At 46.7% G+C, this 22,229-nt stretch overlaps 1 protein-coding gene across 1 annotated transcript; it reads left to right on the top strand.

Moving 5' to 3' along the window:
* The first annotated feature begins 520 nt into the window (after positions 1–520).
* On the top strand, positions 521–17,809 carry FAH (fumarylacetoacetate hydrolase). The gene is made up of 14 exons (XM_030013548.2): positions 521–724; positions 3,206–3,316; positions 3,964–4,085; positions 5,217–5,266; positions 6,781–6,871; positions 7,407–7,504; positions 7,780–7,832; positions 9,236–9,335; positions 10,031–10,161; positions 10,928–11,003; positions 11,603–11,649; positions 12,638–12,739; positions 13,739–13,856; positions 17,587–17,809. The coding sequence occupies exons 1-14, from the start codon at positions 644–646 to the stop codon at positions 17,664–17,666; spliced, it is 1,260 nt and encodes a 419-aa protein (XP_029869408.1). The 5' UTR covers positions 521–643; the 3' UTR covers positions 17,667–17,809.
* The last annotated feature ends 4,420 nt before the right edge of the window (positions 17,810–22,229 follow it).

The raw sequence follows: 22,229 nt of genomic DNA, 5'->3' as shown, positions 1-22,229 counted from the left end.
ATTTTTTCCTGCAGGTGGGAGAAAGCTGGGCCTACAAGCAGAAAGACAGCCTCCCTGCTCTTTACGGTTGGTTGCACATGTATCTCTGTTTTTAAGCTGCTGGAACCATCTGGAGAAAATGGAGGGACTCAGGTGCAGCATTACCAAACTGAAAAGCACACAAATTGCAGTTTCAGGTGTGAGTTGTGCAACTTCCTAAGTGTTGCTGGTGGAAGAACTGCTCAGCGTGAGCATAATCATTTCACCATCGCTCTGGCATATAAGGGACCCCTCAGAACGTAAATTAGCGGAGTTACCTCTGGTCTTAGAGCTGTCCCTGCAGCGATGTACCTGTTAAAAGAAGGTTTCAGTTTCATGTGAGGGTTTGTGGAGCAGGAAGACCCTGTTTCTGCACTGGTCCCTACCTTGCTGGGAACAGTTAACAGCTGCTGACTCATACAAACCTCTGGCACTAATTAACCGCAGGCAGAGGGGTGGGATGGAGACGGATCAGCGATTGGTTTGGGGCTGAGGACGGAGGGTGGGATTTGGTGCTTCTGTGCTCTGGGTTACAACATCTGGAGAGGATCTTCTTCTAGGAAGGCGCGTGGCAGCCTAGGGAGTGGGGGCTCTTGTCCGTAAGCAGGGACTGCTCGGTGTTAGCATGTCTTTCATCCAGGTAGACAAGGACTCGGATTTTCCTCTCCAGAATCTCCCCTATGGGGTTTTCTCCACTAAGGAGGAGGTGAGTAACAGCAAACTTTGTCCTTGGGGTGTTGTAATTGTTCCGAGGCTATGAATAAGAGCAGAAATTCCCAGCAACCTGGGGTAAAGGAAAACTTCCCAGCCTGAGACGCTTGCACGGGCTTCCTGACTCGACAGCAAAACTGTAGCTGCCGCGTTGTCTGTTTCTTAATGTGGTTATTTTGATGACAGCTTCTTTAAAATTGCACAAAAGAGATGAAAAGTGTTCATACTTATGAGAAATACTTTGGCTAATACATAGAGTAGTTTTTGTGTGGTTTTGACTGTTTTTGTGAAACCATTAAATCTGCGTTTGATCCTTTCACTCTCGAAAGAGGCACAGCACAGTTCGCGCTGACTTTTTTTTTAAACTCGATCCCTCATTTTTTTGTGACTTAGTATAGTCACACTGTCACCCTTAAGGAGCCCCATTAAATATTTATTTTAATCTACTGTTAATTCTGAAGTGTCCAGTCCCTTTTGCACGACATGAACTGACACAAGGGAAAAGTGAAGTCTGAATTGAAAACACCGTATTTGCAAGCGAGTGTTGTCTTCTGGTCTGTTAAGAGCCTGTTCTTGGTGAGTTTGTTTGGTGGCTGCAAAAACATTAAACCAGGGCACAAAATACATTTCATTTCTGTCTTTTCAGCTGACCTGTTGTGTTTTTGGCCATACATTTATGTAATGATGCATTAAAGATGTAAAAGTGTGTTACGTTTAAAGCTGTGCCCCGAGGCTACAGATTAAGCCATTTTCAGGCCTTATATTTTATAATCACATAAGAAACAACAGTTCAACCTTTCTCCCAAGGAAGTAGCTCCCAATTCCCATTTTCATGAGAACTGAGCTCAGCTAGGCTGAACCTCACACCTCCGAGTGCCTGACGGGACGGAGCCCCAGAGCCGTGTCCTCCTGGAGAAAGGGAAACAAGCCAAGAGCCACATCTCAGAAGGAAAAAGGAGAGGATTTATTTATCATTGTTCACGGAAACTTCATGATTATCTCCTGGTTGCTGCTGTCTCGGCTTATCCATGCAGGTTTAAAGAAAAAGAATTTAAACCTGAAGATTGTGTTTTCTGATGTGGTATTTTCCAAAGATAAAACCGAGATGGTTCATTTAATCTCTTCCTAGATGTGTGTGTTTTTATCTAGCAAGTTTGGATTATTTTTCTGCCTTCTCCAGTAACTGTTCTCTGACAAAAACGTCTTCACTCAAATCCTATGAAAGGACAGGCAAGGACTTGTGGAAATTATTTAGGAAAATAATGTTCTAAAAGTAGCCCAATGTTTTAATGATTTCAAGCTAAAGCAGTTGACGTCATTACTGACTATCCCAGTTACAAATTAACCTGACATGGCCTTTAGTTTTTTTCTGCAGGAATGTTTGCTGAATAAATAGTTGTTATTATCACATCTGGAATCTTGTTTAGAAATTAAAGGTTAAAAAAGAGGTTTAATAGCGTGGATTTTCATAGATGGTTATTCCCTTTGGGTAAGCTAGTTTTCGTAATGACTATAACCAGTTTGCCTTTATTTGCCTAAAGCCACCAATAATGGAAATTTGTCTTTGAACGCTGCAGCATTTTTATACCCCCCCGTACAGCTGCAGCAGAGATGCAGTGGGATCGTCCGCGCTGCTCCCCCGCCGTCGCCGCCGGCTCCGCACGCGCTTGGCGCCAGCCCTGCGAGAGCTGCGGTGGATGAACAGGGGCTTTGTGTCTTGGGTTGCATCTGTCCGGCGACTGCAGCCACAATCTACCGTACATGTGGGAAGCTGTTCCTGTAGCAAGGATCTAGACTAGGGTTTGCATGCAAGTCGTGGGCTCCTTGCGTGGCGTGAGGGTGGGTTCTGTAGGGCAGGCAGCCTCGTTCAACGTGGTACAGAACTGATGTGGCTGAGCAAGATGCACTGTGTTCCCGATATCGTCAGTGGAGTCCAGAGCACCCTTCGTCTTCTGGGGAGGAGCTGTGGTGCAGAAATGCCCGTTTCTCTCTCCAATTACATGGTCATAGGGATGAGATCAATCCTGCCCATAGCACGCCTATGCTTCAGTTCCCCACCTGTAGGAGGAATAGCATTTTCCTACTTCACAGCGTATTTCAGATGCATGGACTTACTCTGCAATGCTTGTCGTTTATGAGGGGTGGGCAAATACCTGGGGGAAATGGAGCAGGGAAAGAAACCTCTGCTTGTTGGCCTATCCTTCCTCCAAAAGATGGGGATGAGGAGAGGGCTCCCTCCCACCCCTCAAGGTCTGCAGGGAGTCTGCAATGATGCTCTGCCTCTAGGTCTTAACATTTTTCAGCAGCCAGTCTCATCGACTAGCTTTTAATGGTCAGTTGCTGTGATATCAGACCCTTGTCCCTGATGGATTAAACTCTCTGTGGTCACTGTCTTCCCCCATGACCCGTCTGGAGGATTTGTGAGTACAAGCATAAACTCTTCTTCTCTTCCCCTCCTCCTCTCGCTGCTTTGCAGCCTAGGCACAGGCTCGGGGTAGCGATTGGAGACCAGATTTTGGATCTCAGCGTCATTAAACATCTGTTCAAAGGACCAGCTCTTGCCAAACATCAGCATGTCTTTGACCAGGTATTTATCAGTCTGTTGTTCTAATTTCCATGCACATTTTAGAAATATTATTCCATAAGCGATTTTAACAACTTGTGGCGAGGTAATGCACATGAACTGGAAATGTGTCGTCAGGCGGGCTCTGCTTACAGGGGAAACTCATCACACCTGCAATAGCAAGGAGAGCAGAAGCATCGGGGGTCTGAAGAACGTTTTTGCTGAAAGTTTCATCAAACTTTGGCAACGCAGGGGTCTGACACAAAGCCTAAACTTTACTTCAATCCCTCTTGTGCTTTCAGCACTTCATGGCAAGGAATCAGATGGGTTTTTAATGACAGGCAGGTTGTGTTAGGGGTATAGTTAAGTACAAATGACCTCCGGTTACAGCTAGTTGCGATACCAAAGCCGCGAAGGTCTCAAGTAGCGCGTTAGGACGGGCATGATGCAAACACGCAGCAGGTCCTGCTTCAGAGGACTTGGGGTGGGAGGGTGGGAGTGCAGGCAGTTATGAACGGGGAGGATGGGCGATCTGGCAGCCACCGCTGCGTAACCCCGTCCCGCAGGCGTTTGACCATGGGATGAAAATGCAGGACATCTTCCGTGCGTGTGAAGGTTAAGCAAAACGCGGTCTTTCATCTGCCACCCCACCTCTCTGTGTCGCCTGTCAGCCTACCCTGAATGCCTTCATGGGGCTGGGCCGGGCGGCGTGGACGGAGGCGAGGGCTTTTCTCCAGAAGCTGCTGTCAGCCGGCGAGCCGGCCCTGAGGGACAACGCGGAGCTGCGGAGGAGGTGAGGGCGCGGAGGTGACCTTTCAGCTGTGCCCTCTGTCACCCGGATCGCTCCTTGGCACCAAAATCGAAGGTCTGGACATGGCCCCCTGCCACCTACGTGGGAATTAACGGGCATTTGAGCACGTTGAGATCTTCCCTCTCTTAATTAAGTCTCTGATTAATCCTTCAGCTGCCCGCAGATCCGGGGAGTCACCCTCCACCTGGGAACACCGAGATCTTCCCTGGGGTGTGCCCAGAGCTGCTGCCTCTCCGTGGAGGGCTGAGCTGGGCTGCCCGGGGGGCAGGCGTGGGGCCAGGCTGGCCCGCTGACCCCGTCCCCTCCGCCACGGCCTTCGGTGAAGACGCGGCTGCAAGGGTCTCCACTCCACCTCTCCCACCTCCCCCAGCACTGCCCTGCCTGTCCCGCCTGGAGCATCTTCTGGCATGGGGAGACCCGTCCAATTGCTCCTCAGAAACCGCCCGACTTCGCTAAAACCAAATCTGTTGTCGCAAATTGGCTTCAGATACGGGGCAGCGCACTGGTGTAGGAGCGGGAGGGGAGGACTGTGCTCCGCTCTGTGCCGCACCGATGGAAAATGTGTCCCCCCGTTAATCACACGCCTTCTTGTTTGTCCGGAGTGATGCTTTAAACGCTGCGAGCGCCTGCCCCGGCAGCAAGCAGGAGCTGTGCCTCCCTGTCTTGCCGGAGCGATTTAGGCACACGCGTGCGGGAGAGGGGTTGAACCGCTGCTTGACACAGGGACCTTCCCTGAGCAGGCCCAGCGGTTCAAATTGGGCACCCTGGGAGCTACATCCTGTAAAATCATCCTTTCCACGCAGCAGGGGCAGCGGTGACCTGCTCAGCTGTGTGCGTGGGCATGGGGTGTTTCTCTGTGCCTCTGGGGAAACCAGCTGGCTCACCTCAAGCATCCCTCCCTTCCCACTCACACGCTGATGGATGCTCCTTTCGGTCGTAACCATCCCAGCAACAGCAGCTTGGTTTCTGCGAGGTTTTTTTTGCTGCAAGGTTTTGCAAAATAAATTAAGGAAGGAGCTAGGAGAGAGAGTCAGCCTCTTACATGCGTATAAACCACTTACAGGCTGGAGCTGCAAGTTTTCTGAGAGCTGAAGTCGTCATTTTTCATTTCAGAGCATTTGTACCTCAAGCTTCTGCGGTGATGCACCTGCCGGCCAGCATCGGTGAGTCTGCCGCAGCTGAGGGCTGCTCAGCGCTGCCCTTTGCTCTTGCCTGGAGAAGCTGCTTTCTTCCAGCTTGCTCAGACAGACAGATCATAAGCTGTGACAGGGAATGGGTTTTGCAGAAGCCAGAAGTAGATTATTGTACGTAATGAAAGGTAGGTGCTGTCTGTGGCACAAGAATAAAAGCCTGCGGAAGCTCAATAGCAGCCAGAAAATTCCTGGATGCAACTTTCACTAAATCAGGGTTGTCTGGTGCTACCTAACTCTTGTGATCAGAGTGGTGTCACCAGAGGCCTTTGTGACTAGGGCCAGGGAAGAAACGCTTGTTCAGTTTCCAACATATTCCCCATATGCTATCAGAAAATAATTCAGATCTTCCAAAGTTTTGCAAGGCAAGTACTCCAGCATAGCCTCATAAACAAGCATGAGTGTCTGCTCCCGGACTATTACTCTGCATCCCAAATCTTACCTCCACTCCCATGAGGCCATGGACTGCTTTGGAATTAGTGTATCCAAATAGATATATAAATATTTTCCTGTTTTTAACAGAAATTTATATTAGGACCCAAACCAACTTGATCAAAAATCACTCGAGGGTTATGACCTTCACAGGAGCAGGGATGTGAACTCGCCCATTTCCCAGCCAAGCCCTGCTCCTGCTGGACTTTTGGCTCTCATGGGGCACAGCCCTGGTTTGGGACAGAGGCTAGCCTAGCCCAAAGGAACCGTAAGGAGTTTCCATAGATGTGATACCTTCCTGAAAATAGTTTCAGGTTGAATATGTCTAGTCAAAAAATTGCTGGCTCCTAGCAATTGTGAGTGCTGTGAATGAGAGCACTGCCCTGGTAGCATGACATTGGCTGTATCGCGCAGCTGCAAGTTATTTAGGTTTCCACTACACTTACGTTCAGCCCTCTCCTGTGCATGATTCGTGCTTGTCCTGAGAGCAAGCACTGGCTGTATCCTCTGCTGGGGCTGCAAGATAACTTGCTGAACTTGCAAAACAACTTAATGTAGTGTAAATGCCCCCTCCCAAGTTGAGTTTTTTCCCCTAAACCCTCTGATTTCTCTGTAATCTGAAAGGTGGGGAGCTGTTTGCCAGGGATGGCAGCAGAGGGCAGCAGATGTCCTGAGTATGAGCCGATTCTCTCCACCTGGGTACCACTGGCAAGACAAAAAGAGCAGGGGGATTTGGCTTGCCTCTGGAAAGCTGGCTGCCTGCTGCTTTACGTCCTTGCGCTTCCCCCCCCCCCCCCCTTCTCTACTGGAGGCTTCAAAAAAAAGGCCGGTTTTGTATGCAAAATTTATAGGTTAACTGCTAAACATCACCTTTATGCTATTAATTACATCCATGTGCTAATAGTATTAAATGTTGCTACATGCCTCTGCTTAGTGCTCTGACTGTCTCATTTTCTGCTCTTTTCATTGCCAGCAGCATACTCTGTGCTTTAGCCCCAGCAGATGAGGGACTTTCCTACCATTGATCACTATTTTATGGGCTTCTTTCCATGCAGGAGATTACACTGACTTCTATTCTTCACGCCAACATGCCACAAATGTTGGCATCATGTTCAGGGGGAAGGAGAACGCTTTGATGCCTAACTGGTGGGTAGTTCAGGTTTTTCTCTGGTGCAGCATTATTTTGCATGCTTATCTGTACGTATATAATTTTTTAAAGATCTGAGGAGCCTTTCAGCAAAATACTGATTTCAGTTCATAGCAGATGAGACTCTGTACTGTCAAGAGTTCAATAGCACAAGTGAAAACCACTTTTCCCAGCCTTAGCTGAATCTGCACTGCATTTCTTGCAGCAGCCGCACTGATTACAATGCATCCCTCTGGTTCAAAGACAGATGTAGCTAAGAAATTGTTTTTTGCTGAATAACAAGAGAGCAGGGTTTAAGCTCCAAGGAATTAAGTGGAGCAGTGGCACAGAAGTGCATTAACACAGCCACATGGCTTTGGATTATAGTTTGTTCATGTCTTTATCTCAGAGCAAGTAAGGTGCAAATGTCAGTGTCCATCTATGCGGAGCGCTTTCCTCGTACCTTGCACCCCCGTGGTGCTTCTACCCTGAAAAGCTGCTCTGGATGGTGATGGTTACATGGCTAACCCACACTCTGTGATGCTCTTTCACAAGGCTGCACTTACCTGTCGGTTATCATGGCCGGGCATCGTCCGTTGTGGTGTCGGGGACACCAATCCGGAGACCTGTGGGGCAAATGAGACCTGACAATGGTGAGTCCATGGTAGGCTTTTAATGTGGCGGTGGCTTTTTTTTTTTTTTTTTTTTTTTTTTTTAATTTTTCTTCCACATCACAGAATAGTGGAGACGAAGGGTGTGGGATGCCTTGTCTAAAGCCCAGCCTGGGGTCAGGGCAAGAGAAAGTCCTGAGTTAAGTCCATCTTGTATTTGCAAGCCAGGCAGCATCAGCTGCTCTGTTTCTTCTGGCTGTTACTTTTATTTCCCTACCTGCCTCCCTGTCGTAAAATACTCTTTCTTCTACCCACAGATAAACCTCCAGTGTTTGGTGCTTGTAAGCGTCTGGATATTGAGTTAGAAATGGTAAGATGGAGCTTTTTTTCCCTACCACTTGAAAAACATTAAAATAGAAACAGGTAGGTTTAGCTTCTCCTAAAATGGATGTCTCATAAGGTCCATTCCTGTGTTTCCCTCTGAGCAGTCTATGCAGCAGGCCATAAAGATTTCTAGGGGGGAAACCTTCCCTTCCAAGAAGTTGCAGGGCGCAGTAGCTCATTGAGTGGTTTGCTAATATAACTTTCAGGCTGGAAACAGCTCGTCTGGCCAAACCTGAGCACTAGTGCAGCTGTCTGGAAGCAGGCAGGCACAATTCTTTTTATCAGACACGACAGCCTGTTATCTGGTTAGCAGTTACCTCTGCACTGCAGCCAGGGTCTTTTAATGGATGCTGGGGATTTTGGAAGTACAGGCTGTCTGCGCCTTGAGTCTAGAGCAGAGGAAGTGTTCTTGGGAGTGCAATTCAAACTCCTTATTCTTCTGGCTGGAAAGTTGAAACCTGTGCTGTGGGTGTTGTAACAAAACATCCCTGTAAGCTGCACCTTCTTGTGGCTTAGTGTGGTCCAGAAGGGAGAGTTTTATAGGATTGTTCATTATGATTTATATGACTTATATAACTCTTATACAATTTATTCCCCACCTCTCCCCTTAAAAAAAAAAAGTGGAAGAAGTCTAATATTAAGGGAAATGGTACCAAAAATGGACCAAAAGCCTTTAATGCTGTATGCTTTGCAGATCAATGGTATGAAGTGGGAGGCAGTCCCATAAAGTGGGGTACACAAAGTGCTGTTATACCTCTGCTTTGCAGCCTGAGTTTTACCGCTGGCTGCTGTGAGAGCAGATTTAGACTGATGAAGGCTTTGGAAGAAAAACCTTCCATATTGTTGGCAGAAAGTGACAACTGAGATTCCCTGTAGAATTCTCTGCTACACGCTCAGGCTGTACATTTTCTAAGGGAGCAAGTGCAGGCACGCAGCTCATGACCCGTTTTACTTAGTGGGCACATTTTTCTACCTGCCTCCTCTTCCCCACTGTCATGACAGGCTCCAGCTGCATTCGGCATTCCCTTGGATGACTCTAAACTCTTTCCTGTTCACTGTCTGCAGCAGAGTCACTTCAGCGGGCAAACCTGTTCTGCATCCAGATTGTAATTAGGAGGGACCATTTTTGCTCCTGCGTTTTGACAACATCATGCCCTTGTTTAATGACTGTCTCTTAGCAACACTGTGCTCTTAAGTATTTCAAGCCTGCCAGCTTCATGGAGGGGAAGAAAGAGGGAGTAGGCCATAGGTTTTGTCTAATTGTGTACGGGAAATGATGCAAAATCCCATCCTGTCCAGCCTCTGTTGCTTGTGCGTGTAACCCTCTGTGCAGTAAAGATTTTTAGCTTCAAAAACTTCCTTAACCAACATATTGCTTTTCAATTTCAGGCGTTCTTTGTAGGTCCTGGAAACAGGCATGGGGAGCCAATTCCTATCAGCAGAGCCCAGGAGCACATCTTTGGGATGGTCCTTATGAATGACTGGAGCGGTAACCGGTGCTGCGGGAGTCTGCCTGGAGAGGGGGTTACAGTGTCACGGGAAACCTTAGCTAGGGAGAAATTATACATTTTAATAGTAGAATAGTGATCATTGAAACCACTGGGTACAGTTGAAAGGCATGAAAATGAAATGCTGTCTGCATTTCTCAGGCTCTATCTCAATCCATCTTAAATCAATCGGTAGAACCAGAAATTGCTGCCTAATGAAGATTTATTTACTTATGAAAGAGCTAATATCAGTCTAGTTTCTTCTGGGCAGAGATGGAGCAGCCCTAAGGATGGTGATTCCAACAGAGGGTTGATTTCAATGGCAGGAGTAGGAAAAGAATTTGGCAATCACAAATCCCTCAGTCTCTGCATAGATTTAACTAGTTGAAACTGGCCCTATGACTGGCATGAACCATTAGCTGGGTGTAAAAGCATTAACTAAACTGGGGATAAAAATACTGGTTATATGGGGATGGCCTGACTTGTTTTAATTATTGCTGACTTCTTCCTAATCCAGCTGGTCTAAGAAAATTGGTCTGAGAGTCTGAAAAGGATGGATTTAAATCAGGATTTAGGCACAATGGCTAGAAAAGGGTGGTGATAACGTTTCCAGTCCGTGTTGCTCTTTCACAGGTGTGATGGCTGCGCAACTCCTAGGATATGTTTAACAGCATTGCTTTGAATTTTCTCTTCCTAGCCCGCGACATCCAGAAATGGGAATACGTTCCTCTGGGTCCATTCCTGAGCAAGAGCTTTGGCACAACCATCTCTCCTTGGGTTGTTACCATGGAAGCTCTCATGCCATTTGTGTTGCCAAACCCTGTCCAGGTTAGCAAGAGAAAGGGCTGAAATAAAGGAAAAGCAGTGCTAGAAAAATCTCAGCAGAACTGGTAGGTCCCATCAGTAGAAATCACTGAGCTGTACCAAAGCCAAGCACTTTCTTCATAGAGTTTACAAGCGTGATCCTGCTTCCAAACATGTGAAGGCACCCTGGGCCCTCTGAGATTAAATGCTCATTGATTGTCACTGGTGCTGGCACATGGTGCCCTGAGCTGTCATCCTGCTTGCTTGAGCAGGGCAGAAAAATCATCTCCTTTAAAACACCTGGAAAATAAACTGATCAGAGAGCTTCTTGTTAGCATTGGGTAGCACTTAGCATCCAGCAAGCAGTGGAGAGAGAGTGGACTCAAGCCAAAACACTTTGTTCAAGTATTTCCAGTTGTCTGCATTATGTAGAGGTTTAGTTAAAATTGAAAAAGATAATAAAGAGTCTTGCAGAGAACTCACCTTCTTCTCTGTGCAGGCACAGAGCAAAGGTATGCTAGCACTGTATTTGTTTTGGATTAACGTCCGTGCCGTAATGGTGGTGCCCACATGCAGCAAACTGAATTGGATTATATGGGTATCACATCTGTTCAGAAAGATCTTTGAAAGTGCGTGCATGAGAGCAAGCAAAGCAATAATCTGAGCAGTAACAACAGTGAAGTAAATGGGGTGTGCAGCACAGGCTGGTTAAACAAAAAGTCACTGGGATGGCTTGTAGAATTTTTCCTTTCTGTTTGTTTAGATTGTGATGCCTTTTATATGCTTTTAGGATCCCAAGCCACTGCCCTACCTTCAGGATAAAGAACCCTACACTTTCGACATCAAGCTCTTTGTTGCTATTAAAGGTACAGCAATGCTGAGTGGGTTATAAAGCTGAAATTGCCAATTAAGGAATGCAGAACCACCACGTATTTCAGACAATTTGCTCTTGGCTCTGCAGTCCTCCTTTTCCATCTTTGCCCAGATTGCCTCTGTCAGAGAAAGAGGCAAAGCTCTTCATGCTCCCCGTTGGACGTGCAGCAACGTGTCAAGGAGGGAATGACTCCCAGATGATGAGCTTACAGTGAGGAGGGTCCCTGTGGGCTCTGCCTGCATGGGCAGGGGTAAGCAGGGCATGGAAAGAGCAGACGTATGTAGGATTCAGATGGTAACCCAGCTCAGACCCCCAGCTCATGGCCCTGCTGACCGGTAGGTCCAGGTGTTGCCCCTCTAGTAGAGCAGAAAGTAGGAAATGGGCAGCTTGATGCTACCCTGGTGCCATCCACACGCTTGTTTTCTATGAAATGCTGGCCTTCGTATCAATGGAAAATGTTATTTCTTGTTTCTTGCTAGGCATTACAATGATAAAAGAAGTCTCTATCCATCTGTAAATCAAAAGACTCCAACATCTTTCATCCAACACAAACAAATTTATTCCCTGTTTCTTATTATTTATTTTCTGCAGGAGAAGGAATGAACATGCCAACTACTATATGCAGATCCAATTTCAAGGTAAGACTGCAGTATCTTTTACTTGTTTGAAATCCTGCTGATGCCATCAGCTCCAGCCTTGGGCAATTTCAAACACCGGTTTTTGCATTAGCTGAAGATCAAACCTGGTGCGTGTGTGCGTAGGGGACAGAGGGAAGAGAGTGGAGGGTGGTGATGGTTTACCCTTGCTGAGAGGGAAACACCTGAATGCTCGAGCACTGAAGAAGGGGGCAGCTCTTTCTGCTGCTCCGTTTAGGGTGCTCAGCGCGCCGTAAGTTGTGCGCTCATTTAGCAGGGAGCGGTGAGAGCGCAGGAATCCCAGGCAAAGGGAATTGCCTCTTGCCCTGCTGAGGTGCAATACAGCTTCGCAGTCACGGCTGGTAATTTAGTTGCAGACTTGCTGCTGCACCACTGCTCTGAGCCTGGGTCTGCCCCGGCCCCTCTGCGGGCAGCGTGGTGGCTCTGCCTCTACAGGCTGATTGAAACCAGGAGGTATATGTCCCAGCTGCAGGATTTCTCAATCAATTTTATATTCACTGTCGGTTCTTTGCATAGTAATTACCTCAATCAGTAAATCAGTAGTCAGCAAATCAGTAATAAGGAGATTTTTCTATAAAGCCATTAAAATACTGGACTTAATCATGGATCCTGGGTCAGCAGTGCTGGCCTTAAAGAGGAAGAAGAGGAGAAATGACATCCAGCTGAAAGAAGAGAAATTTTAGGGGACTAAATTGCATGTTAAAGTACGTGTTTTATATGCACATAGCAGCTCCTAGTCGTCATTTAGAAAGCAATCAGCCAGGCCACAGTAACTACTGAGAATGCAGCACTAAGTAACTGTGGAGGTTGCTTTTAGGCTGCTGAAGGTTCCTGATTAAATAAGGAAACTTTTCTTTAGGGACAGTCTTACCAGCATCATCCCAAGAATGCAATACGTTCTGCATAGCCTAATGCACGCCAGAGAGGTTTGTCCTTCATTGCTTTAACATCCTCTTCCTCCTTCCTCCAGCACATGTACTGGACCATGAAACAGCAGCTGGCTCATCATTCGATCAATGGGTGCAACCTCAGACCTGGAGACCTCCTGGCCTCCGGCACAATCAGTGGACCCGTAAGTGTTTAAATAATGACAGTCACTGGGAACTGGTCAGCAATCAAAAACCAGCTGAGCAGGGCTTTGGGTCTAAGCCCTGTTTGATTTGACCAGCCATGAAAATATCTGCAGTTCTTTCCTAGGCACTTTGGGCTGATGCTTTGGTAGCCCCCAAATCACATTGAGAAGTGGTGGGGTTTTTGTTTTTATTGGCTTTTGGTTTTTAATCTCTCCTGTACTCCTTTCCCTAAGAACTATTTTACTACAGATGCAAATTAATTTCCATGCACAAGCATCCACATGGCCCATTTACGCTCTATGAAATGCAGCATTTCAACTTCTGAAAAGAATGTAAAAGGTGCATGGGTATAAATTTTAGTTTCTCTAATACTGCATATTTGGAGCTAGTTTCACAAGCTATTATTCCCCTTGAACTGCCATATGGACAGCTGTTGCAATATATGGGTAACTTGCACTTTCTGAAACATCACCTGTAAATCCTGTTCATGCTCTCTGAAAGACAGCCTCAGGTAAGATGTTTCCAAGTTGGGATACCTATACTTCCATTCTGAGCATTTCTGAAGTGCCTTTTGCTTCCTTCAAACTATTGTACTGCAGATTGACATTAAAGACTTATAAACATTTGCCAGTTTTGCTCTTCTGAAGAATAAAATGTAAATAAAAATCTGAAACATGACTACGTAAAAGCACTGGATTTGTAGAAGTGCCCTCGTTTTGTTTCCATTCTTGCTGTAGCAGAACAAAACTACTTTTACAGGGTTTAGCATTATGTTAAACACACCAGATGATAACAGCTGTAAGCATGACTGCTTATAGCCAGCAAGCAATTAAAATGCAAAGGCAGGAAAACAAACCAATGCATCAACGAATTAAATCAACAGCAAATCTCTGTTCTACAGAGCTAACGTACTTGTGTGTCTACTTCCAGCAGCAAGTAGCTGAACAGCAGGACAGATACTAAAAAGTTGTTTATTTGTTTATGAACTCTTGCTGCAGGAGCCGGAGAGCTTCGGCTCCATGCTGGAGCTGTCCTGGAACGGAACAAAAGAAATCCCTCTTGGCAGTGGACAGTCTCGTAAATTCCTGCAGGATGGAGATGAAATCATTTTGACAGGTAATGGCCGAACAACTGCTCTTACACTGCACCGAGGACATGTTTCCATAGATTGATCCCAGTAGTGTAAGAGCCTGGCGGGGAGATGGGCTATTCTGCTCACACCTGGCATGCAAGCACATCATTTCCATCCTGCCCGTCAGGAGGCAAAAGCAGGTGGATAGAAATTTCCCTGCAATAAATGCTTTCTGGATTAGATTATTTGCTTTGCTAAGTACTTAATGATCTTGCTATGCCTGTGTGCGAGTGCTAAGGGGATGATGGAGGTAGGTTTGCCTTTATTGGCAAAAATATCCTGGGACTAGAAGCAGTTGATGTATTGTTGCCACCACGGTCCAAGTTTGCACGTAGAGCAGAGCTTGGCAAATGCTGAAAAAAGTTATTTTGCAAATAATATTTCATTTGTAACATACGCATATTCAGTGAAGTGTGTTGCAAATCAAATATGTGGGAAACAGCATGAAGCCTGCTAGAACAGCTGACCAGCTCCCCTCTGAAAAGGGCTGTGCTTGAGAGCTGTTTCATGCTGGGCCATGGTTTTAATTTTCATCTTGATAAACTAAGGATTTTATGACTTAAAACCTACCGTGGTGTTTTGTGATCTAAATCCCACTCCTACTTCTTTTAATCCAAAGACTAGTGCAAAACAAATCTATTTTTTCCTTTCCTCTCATCTTGTCAACTCCTTTATGGCTTTGACGTGGCAAATATTTGGCAAGAACAGCCATGAGAAACTTTTGATTCAAGCCTGTATATGTCTTTGCTATGTTGCCTACTGAATTTTTAGAGAATATCTCGTGGCATGTTGTGCATCATCATGTGAGACCCAGCCAGTGCCACACCTGGCTCTGAGCAACTCCATCATGCTGATGTGATCAGAGATAGTCTACACAGAGAAAAAAACAGCTCAAGCGATAAGAAAATACTTGCAATTGTGACTTAGGGCAGAGAAAATGTGAGTGACTAATGCCTATGCAGCAACCTGAAGGACATTACGGTGTGATGCTAGTATGCGTTCACATACCTGTGCCTGCTTAATCCAACCAGGGCTTTTAGGATTTTTGCCAAAACAGTCTTAAATTTCTCATTTTTTCAGAAAGCTTTTTAACAAAACCCAAGAACTTTTATGTGATGAAAAAAAAAAAACCATATGCATGTATTCCAGTCTCCCAGTGATGGCTCTATAAGTGGTTTTGGTAGTGCTGCAGCCAGAGCCCCAGTGCCTCCTGTCTGGCAGACTACACAATAGCTTTGAAAATCATGTTTCTGTGAGGTGCTGTCAGTTTTGCAGAGGAAGATGCTGAGACAGTTGGAGATTGAATTGTACTGGAGAGAGCTGTAGGGGATGAAACTGAGGAGTGCCCAATACCTCTGACATCCTTCAGCCTCCCAACAACCCAGTGACTACTCATGCTGCAATGTGTAGGCATCTGACACTGCTCTCCATAGGCTCCCTAGACATTCAGTGCAGAGAGACACTCCTCGAGCTGTTCAGAGTACCACATTGCCCTCCAGAGTTGCTGATCTCACTCCAGTAACTATGCCAGGAGCCCTAAATTAGGGTACAGTTAGATATTGTGAATGTCCCTTTGTAGTTACCTGTTGACATCCTTATTGGCAATGAGCACCTAGCAGTTTGGGAGCTGCTGGCACAAGGTGGCCAGTTGAGGATCAAACGGGACTAGACCGTGACCCATGTTGTTCTTCATGCCCAGAACAAGCTGTTACTTAAATAAATACTTTAAATCCTGAATGTTTTAATCTTTAAAGATGGCACGATGGCATTGTTGTTAACCTGGACGAAGGCATCATTGCCCCAGTGGGACAGTCTTGTGTTAATCGGTCTGCCGTGCTATTTTACACCAGCGACAGTTTGTGACTGTAGTGATCAGGGCATCGTGCCATTGGTGAGAGCCAGGTGCTGCTGGGCCTGTCTGCCGGGGCAGTTTGGGATCTGCTCCTATTTAGTGATGTATGGCAGGCCCAGTGCCTTAGGGCACCCTGGAGGCAGGGCTAGTGCTATTGCCTCCTCTCCCCAGGCAGTGCCATTAGCTCTTGCCAAGTGCCTAACCCATAATTTCTAGTCTCCTATTTCAACTTTGTGTTCTCCCTCTCCTTGTGGGAGCTATTTCAGAGCCCTAACAAATAAAATGAGAGAAATATATCTTTCCCAAGAAGCGCGTCTCGGGGAGGGAGTATTGCAAGGGAAGGGCTTGCTGACGGTGCGCTGCAGCCGGCTGCAAAAATCTCTCTGTAGCTCCTTGGCACTCTGCTCAGGCCGATGCTGCTGGCAGCACAGAGCTTGCTTTGTTAAATGTGCTGCTCCTTGGTACTGCTCTAAATCATAGTTGACACCGGGGGTAACTAAACTAGACTGAAATAATAAGCCGGCGCTTAAAGGAAAGCTGGCAATGAAGCCTAATGAGACAAATGGAACCTGAGCTGAGCCTTAAAGCAAGTGTCTTACTCAGGTATTGCTTACAAATGAGGATTACCCAGACGATACTGGGATGGTGTCTGTGGGCAGGCTGCTACACAAGCACTTACAGACACTGCTGTCCTTGGAAAAACTTTATTTCAGCCTGGCTGCAGTGTGGGTTAGAGCTGGCAGGGTCTGTCCTCATTGCTGCAATAACTTTGGCTGCCCTGCAGCCTGAGCCCACCCATCCTCCCCTTCCTCGGAAAGGGTTTCCACTGATCCGTGCTAAGGGTGGGAATTAGGGTTAAGGTCTGTTCCGTTCAGCTCCCTTTTGGCTTCTCGAAGGCAGCTGGTTTTTATCACATGCGGGGAAGATGATGTATTCCATTATTTTAGGAAAATCCATCTCTAACTATGAAATCAGTCCTTAAAACACAGCGTATGCCACTTGTGTCCTTCCTTTGATCAGCTGTTGTAGCAGAGAGCTACAGTAGGTCTCCTCAGCTGTTTCTTCCCAGAATAGTCTTCCCAGATGGGCCAGAAGCCCCTGGCTGTGTCCCCTCCCCTCCTTCATCTGCAGCTTTGCTAACGGATGCTGTTTCTGGAGCAGCTCCGCTGGCCCGTGGCAACAAGAGGCTCTGCGGCATCTCCGTCCTAATGTCATCTCTCCCGTCATGCAGGAGTAGGGAGAGATTGAATCGTCTTGTAGTTAGAGATGTTGTCACAGGCCGGTAACTTCAGCAGCAGTCAGCAGACCTTCAGTGCCTGTTTATGTAATAGAGGATAAATGAGTATTTTGAGTCAGATGCTGAGTTTCTCATGGAACTAAACTAGATTTTAGCAAGCAAACCAGATTCTGCAAGGGTAGGTCCTGCTGTTTGAGGGAGTTTAATGATCATCTTTCTGGCTATAAGCATCCCAATGTCCCAAGAGCAGTCCTAATGCTGCAGAAAAAGAATCCAGATTTACTTTATTAATTGCAAGGCTGGGCAAGGCAGCGAATCAGCTTGTCAGTTAGATTGATGATGCTGCAGGTTAGGTTTGAAAACAGAAATATTGCACATCTTGTTTGCTCTTTGATCAATTCACTGAACTTGCTTATTGCCGTGTTTAACATTTTGTGCTGCTTTTTTTTTTTTTATATTCCTGGGCTACTTGAACTCTTCCAGGTGTTCTTTTTTTTTACCCCTCATTGCATTTCTGAAATGTTTCCACTCGTTTTTTAGTCTCTTTATGCCTTTATTCACTTTTATTCCTGGTAAAATCCTGCTGTCCTTACAAAACAAGCTGTCTGTTGTTTTCTGGCCCTAGGTTACTGCCAGGGCAACGGCTTCCGTGTGGGATTCGGCCAGTGCTCGGGAAAAATCCTTCCAGCCCTGTCGGATCCATGATGACTGGAGTAAGGTGACATATGAGGAGGAGGGTCTCTCCCCCCACCTCTAACAGTCAGGCTGCTTTATTCAGATTTATTATTTTTATATGAGTGATTGGAATCTTATTCTTTTTAATTATCAATAAATATCTTAAAGATGAATGTGTCTGGTGCAATAATAAAAGGATTTCAGTGCTAGCTTAAAATTCTCAGAATAAGATGACTGAAATGGAAAGTGAGATTCTTAAGTCTCATATTAATATTTTTTTCATAATTATAAAAAGAAGCTTTCAAGTAAAAAATATTCAGAGTACTAGTTGATGGTAACAGCTGAGATTGCATGCTGACTTCTTTTTTTCACAGTGTTAATATGCTGGAGGTAGAATCCTGAAGGTGAGTTGCATATGGATGCTGAAAACTTGTAGACCATCCTCAATAAAAGAGAGTTACATGAATATGCCCTAAACTAATTTGTAACAAAGCAATTTGCAAATGTGATAATCAATACAACTGAAAGCAACAGCAAAGCAAACCAAAAAAGTACTAGACAAACTAACAACCTTTTAAAATAGCGAAAACAGAAATTGTACTGTACAAAAAAACCCCAACCCACCACCAAACAGCTAATGATGACCAAGAAGGCTCAGCGCTGAACTCCTGCATCTTAGAAAGAAAACCTGTGCAGGCTTTGGATTTCAACCCTTACGCTGCAGCACCTGGAAATAAACCCCAGCGGGTTGCAGCCTACAGCTGCCGCCCTGCCCTTGCCCCGGGAGCAGGCGGGTTGTCCCTACTCCTCCTGCCCTTACACCAGCAGAGGCAACTCTCCACGCCCCAGAACAAAAATTGATGCCAGCCCGGAGCCGGGAGCCTGTGTTGGGGCACCCCTCCAAAGAGAGCATGGAGATACCTCGTGCCCTGGTTTTACAGAAGGGAATTCCCCATTTCTCTCGCCCTGTGCACCATCTTCCCTGGGGTCAAGGAGGGAGGGTGATCTTCGCGGCTGCAGTGGTCCCCAGGCACGCGCTGGTGGCAGTCACACCTTGTCACCTAACAGGGGCTGCAGTAAGAGGACACCGAGGAGGCAGACCCCCTTCCTGCACTCCTAAAAGGCATCGCTTGCCATGGCATCCCCTTGCAGCAGGCAGTAAACAAAGCCACATGCCACTTTTCTCAAGTGTAAAGGGCATCTGCCGTCTCCCGCTGGCCTACAAATCAATTTAACTCTATGGCCAAGTGCCAAATCACATCAATTAGAGGATATTACTGACTGAAGGAGCTCAGGAGACCAGATAATGAACTCTGGTACAGTGCAAGGGGAACTTGTTAAATATTTGCTTGGTCCTCAAAGTGAAGAGCCTGATGAGGCTGCCGGCTTCGTGCAGCGACAGCAGGATGAGCGTAGGCTGCTGCTTTCCTGTGGCTGCCCCGTTGCTCCTCCTGAAGTCTGCCGGGTAGTTTTGCTAGTGTGGGCCATGTGGGTATTTGATGTCATCCTGGGGAGCATCCAGTGCTGATCAGGAATGTGAACCTCTTGGCCACGCAGGGGAGAAAAATGAATTTGAAATGAAGATTAATGACAAAATGTGGCAGTGCAGATAAATCACCGCTAACGGGGCATGTTCACTGAAATGGGCTCTCTTCCAGTGCGCAATAATAATAGTCCCTTTAAAGAATTATACTTGAAGGATCATCCCCAAATCAATTTAAATTTTTAGCCTAAGACAGTCCACTATCACCAGGAGGGATGACCTGGCCAGGAAAACGGTGGCTCGTTGTTGTTTATCAAGGAAAACCTATTTCCCCTTCAGGCTCTTGTGGAAACTCGGAGCTGGACTGATAGGCAGATATTTATTTAATGTACTCTGACTCGGTTGTCAATTTATAGGATGCTTCGTGCTCTCTTTTGACCTCAAAGGACAACCACAAGTTGACACCTTCCCTCTTGGATTTAGAAATAACTTGTGCGGTTCCTCCGCCTGGCTTTACTCCTGGCAGCAGCAGGAGGACACAGAAAGCATTTATCCAGTGGAGAAATTTCTCCACAGAAGAAACATCCATGTTGCACCTTGCCGTATCTGATGTGTTGGAAATGCAATGTCTGGGGAGAGGGGTGCAGCCACAGAGAGACAAGAGCTGATGTCGGGGCAATGTGTCATTAGTCATGGGTTTTGACCTTGGTGCAAGATGTTTTGCAGCCAGGAAGGACAGTGGTGTCAATGCTTTCTGGGTGCAGGAATACTTATTGTGGTTTAACTCCAGCCAGTAACTGAGCACCACGCAGCCGCTCACTCCCTCCCCGACCCACCCAGTGGGATGGGGGAGAGAATCAGGGGGAAAAAAAAGTAAAAATCATGGGTTGAGATAAGAACAGTTTAGTAGAACAGAAAGGAAGAAACTAATAATGATAACAACAACAATATTAAAATGACAGTAATAATAAAAGGATTGGAATATACAAAAGAAGTGATGCACAATGTAATTGCTCACCACCTGCCAACTGGTGCCCAGTTAGTTCCATTACTTGGCAACAACTGCAAACATCAGTGTGTTATCAACATTCTTCTCATACTGAACCCACAACATAACACCATACCAGCTACTAGAAAGAAAATTAACTCTATCCCAGCTGAAACCAGAACACTTGTAGAAACTGTTAAATCCGTAGTGCTCTTCCCTAGCTTTATGCAAGGTAAAGGCGAGTCCTGTACATGGGCAACACGTTCCTCTCCCAAAGAGCCAACCTGATGCTGCAATTGCTGCCAGCAAGTGGAAACTGGGCTCCTTGCTGGACAGGTAGGAAGGTCAGTGGTGCCGAGTCCTGCTGCAAAGCAAACCCTGGCAGGATGGAGGCACCCAGCCACAAATCCCCCCAAGCTGGCTCCCAACCCAGAGGCAGGCTGCCCTCCGCAGCCCCAGCCCTGAGGGAGGAGGGTGGCTTTGCATCTGCTGTGTCCGCGCTTTCCATTCTGGGTTCACAACCCCCAGTGTCTGGCCAAGCACCCCTGCACCATGCTGGGGATGGGTGGGACGTGGTAAGGTCCCCCCTGTGATCCCAAGGTGACAGAGCTGAGCTTTTCTAGCCTGGGGACATCTGGAGAAGTCCCAGGTTCCCAGAAGGTGGAGATTTTCTGGGAAGGAGCTCAAATACAGCTCTGAGAGCAGGTTTCAGAGGTGAGCTGGAGAAAGTCCAAAACCTTGCTCAGGACAGAGCTCAGAGACGTCTGCTGCCTGCTGCATGGATGGGGGCCAAAAAGCCAAGAGATGCTAAAAAAGGAGAGAAACTTTTTTTTATGCCCAAGGCCACTTTCTTTTCACCCCCAGGAGAAGGTAGTGGGCTTCATTTGGGTGGGCACTGCGGAGAACGGGGACCCATAGCTGTGCTGCCCTCACCCAACACAGCGAGCCAGGAGCCACCAGCACTGCTGATTTTCATCCCTGCCAGGGTACCCTGAGTCAAGGGGCAAACGAAGGGTGTATTTATACTGCAATGTGCAGTGCTGTCCTTAAAATAGCATTGCTTTTGCCTAGGACTAGCAGCACTACAGCCACAGCAGCACCCATTGCCTGGGGAGGCAGCAGCCTCCAACGGCAATTTTGGGAAACACCCAGGTGTTCTGGGCACCTCCCACTTGCTCCAGTTCCACTGAAGCAGCTGTGACCACTTGCACCCTTGGCCTTTAAACTGAAGGTCATGAAGCTTTCTTCTGGTTTGGGGGGAAGGTGAATAGGAGTGAAAATACGAGGTTCTTTGAGCAGGAGGGTACTTTGGTTTGGGTGCGCTCAGTTCAGTATGCAGACCTGGTGCTTAGAAAAGTTTACTTTTTGAAGTGCCATTTCAATTGGGCTAACCCTCTCTACAAAGAATTTTCCCTCCGCTTCTGGAAGTTTTTGCTGCAATTGGGTTCGAGCATGACTCCCTCTGCTTCTGGAGGTCATTAATTTTAATTTGATTTAAATCTGTTTTCCTTAGTTTGCTTATAACCTGGCTTCCAACAAAAACAAAAAGAAAAAAAAATCAAACCCAGACCTCCTTTTCCTCTGCCCTGTCATAGCACCAGGTTTGTGACCTGGGTGTAGGAGAAATTCCTCCTTGGATCTTCAGAAGCCTGGAGGAAAAATAAAACCTTTCTGCTGTGTCAGCCACCTGGGAGGCCTCATTCAGAGTCATGCAATGTTGTGTGGGAAGAGAGACCCTGCTTTCCTGACCAGAGGAAATGGAAATGTGCGCCTAAACGGAAACCACAGCTCTTATGCTTGCCTGGAGCATCCTTCTTGCTGGTCGGGTGTTTCACGCTTAGCGGAGGTCAGCGGTTCCCAGTAGCGACCCATGCTGGAGCGCAGCGATCCTGGGTGTAAGTAAGGCTGAGATGTTGGATGAAAGGTCTTGGAGGGATGCAGGAGGTGCTTCTGTGTTGTCCTGCCTTACCATGGGGTGGTCGTAGACGCAATGAATCATACTGCCTGATAATATTTCATCTGTTTTTGTTGTTTTGCTGATAAGAAAACTAAGGGCAGCCTCTGTTTGATACTGTTTGAGATGCATTTTCTTATAAATCAAAGCATCATCTGGTTGGTGTGT

This window comes from Aquila chrysaetos, chromosome 5 (genome assembly GCF_900496995.4).
Source record: "Aquila chrysaetos chrysaetos chromosome 5, bAquChr1.4, whole genome shotgun sequence".
Taxonomy (NCBI): domain Eukaryota; kingdom Metazoa; phylum Chordata; class Aves; order Accipitriformes; family Accipitridae; genus Aquila; species Aquila chrysaetos.
This window is presented reverse-complemented; position numbering and strand designations above follow the sequence as displayed.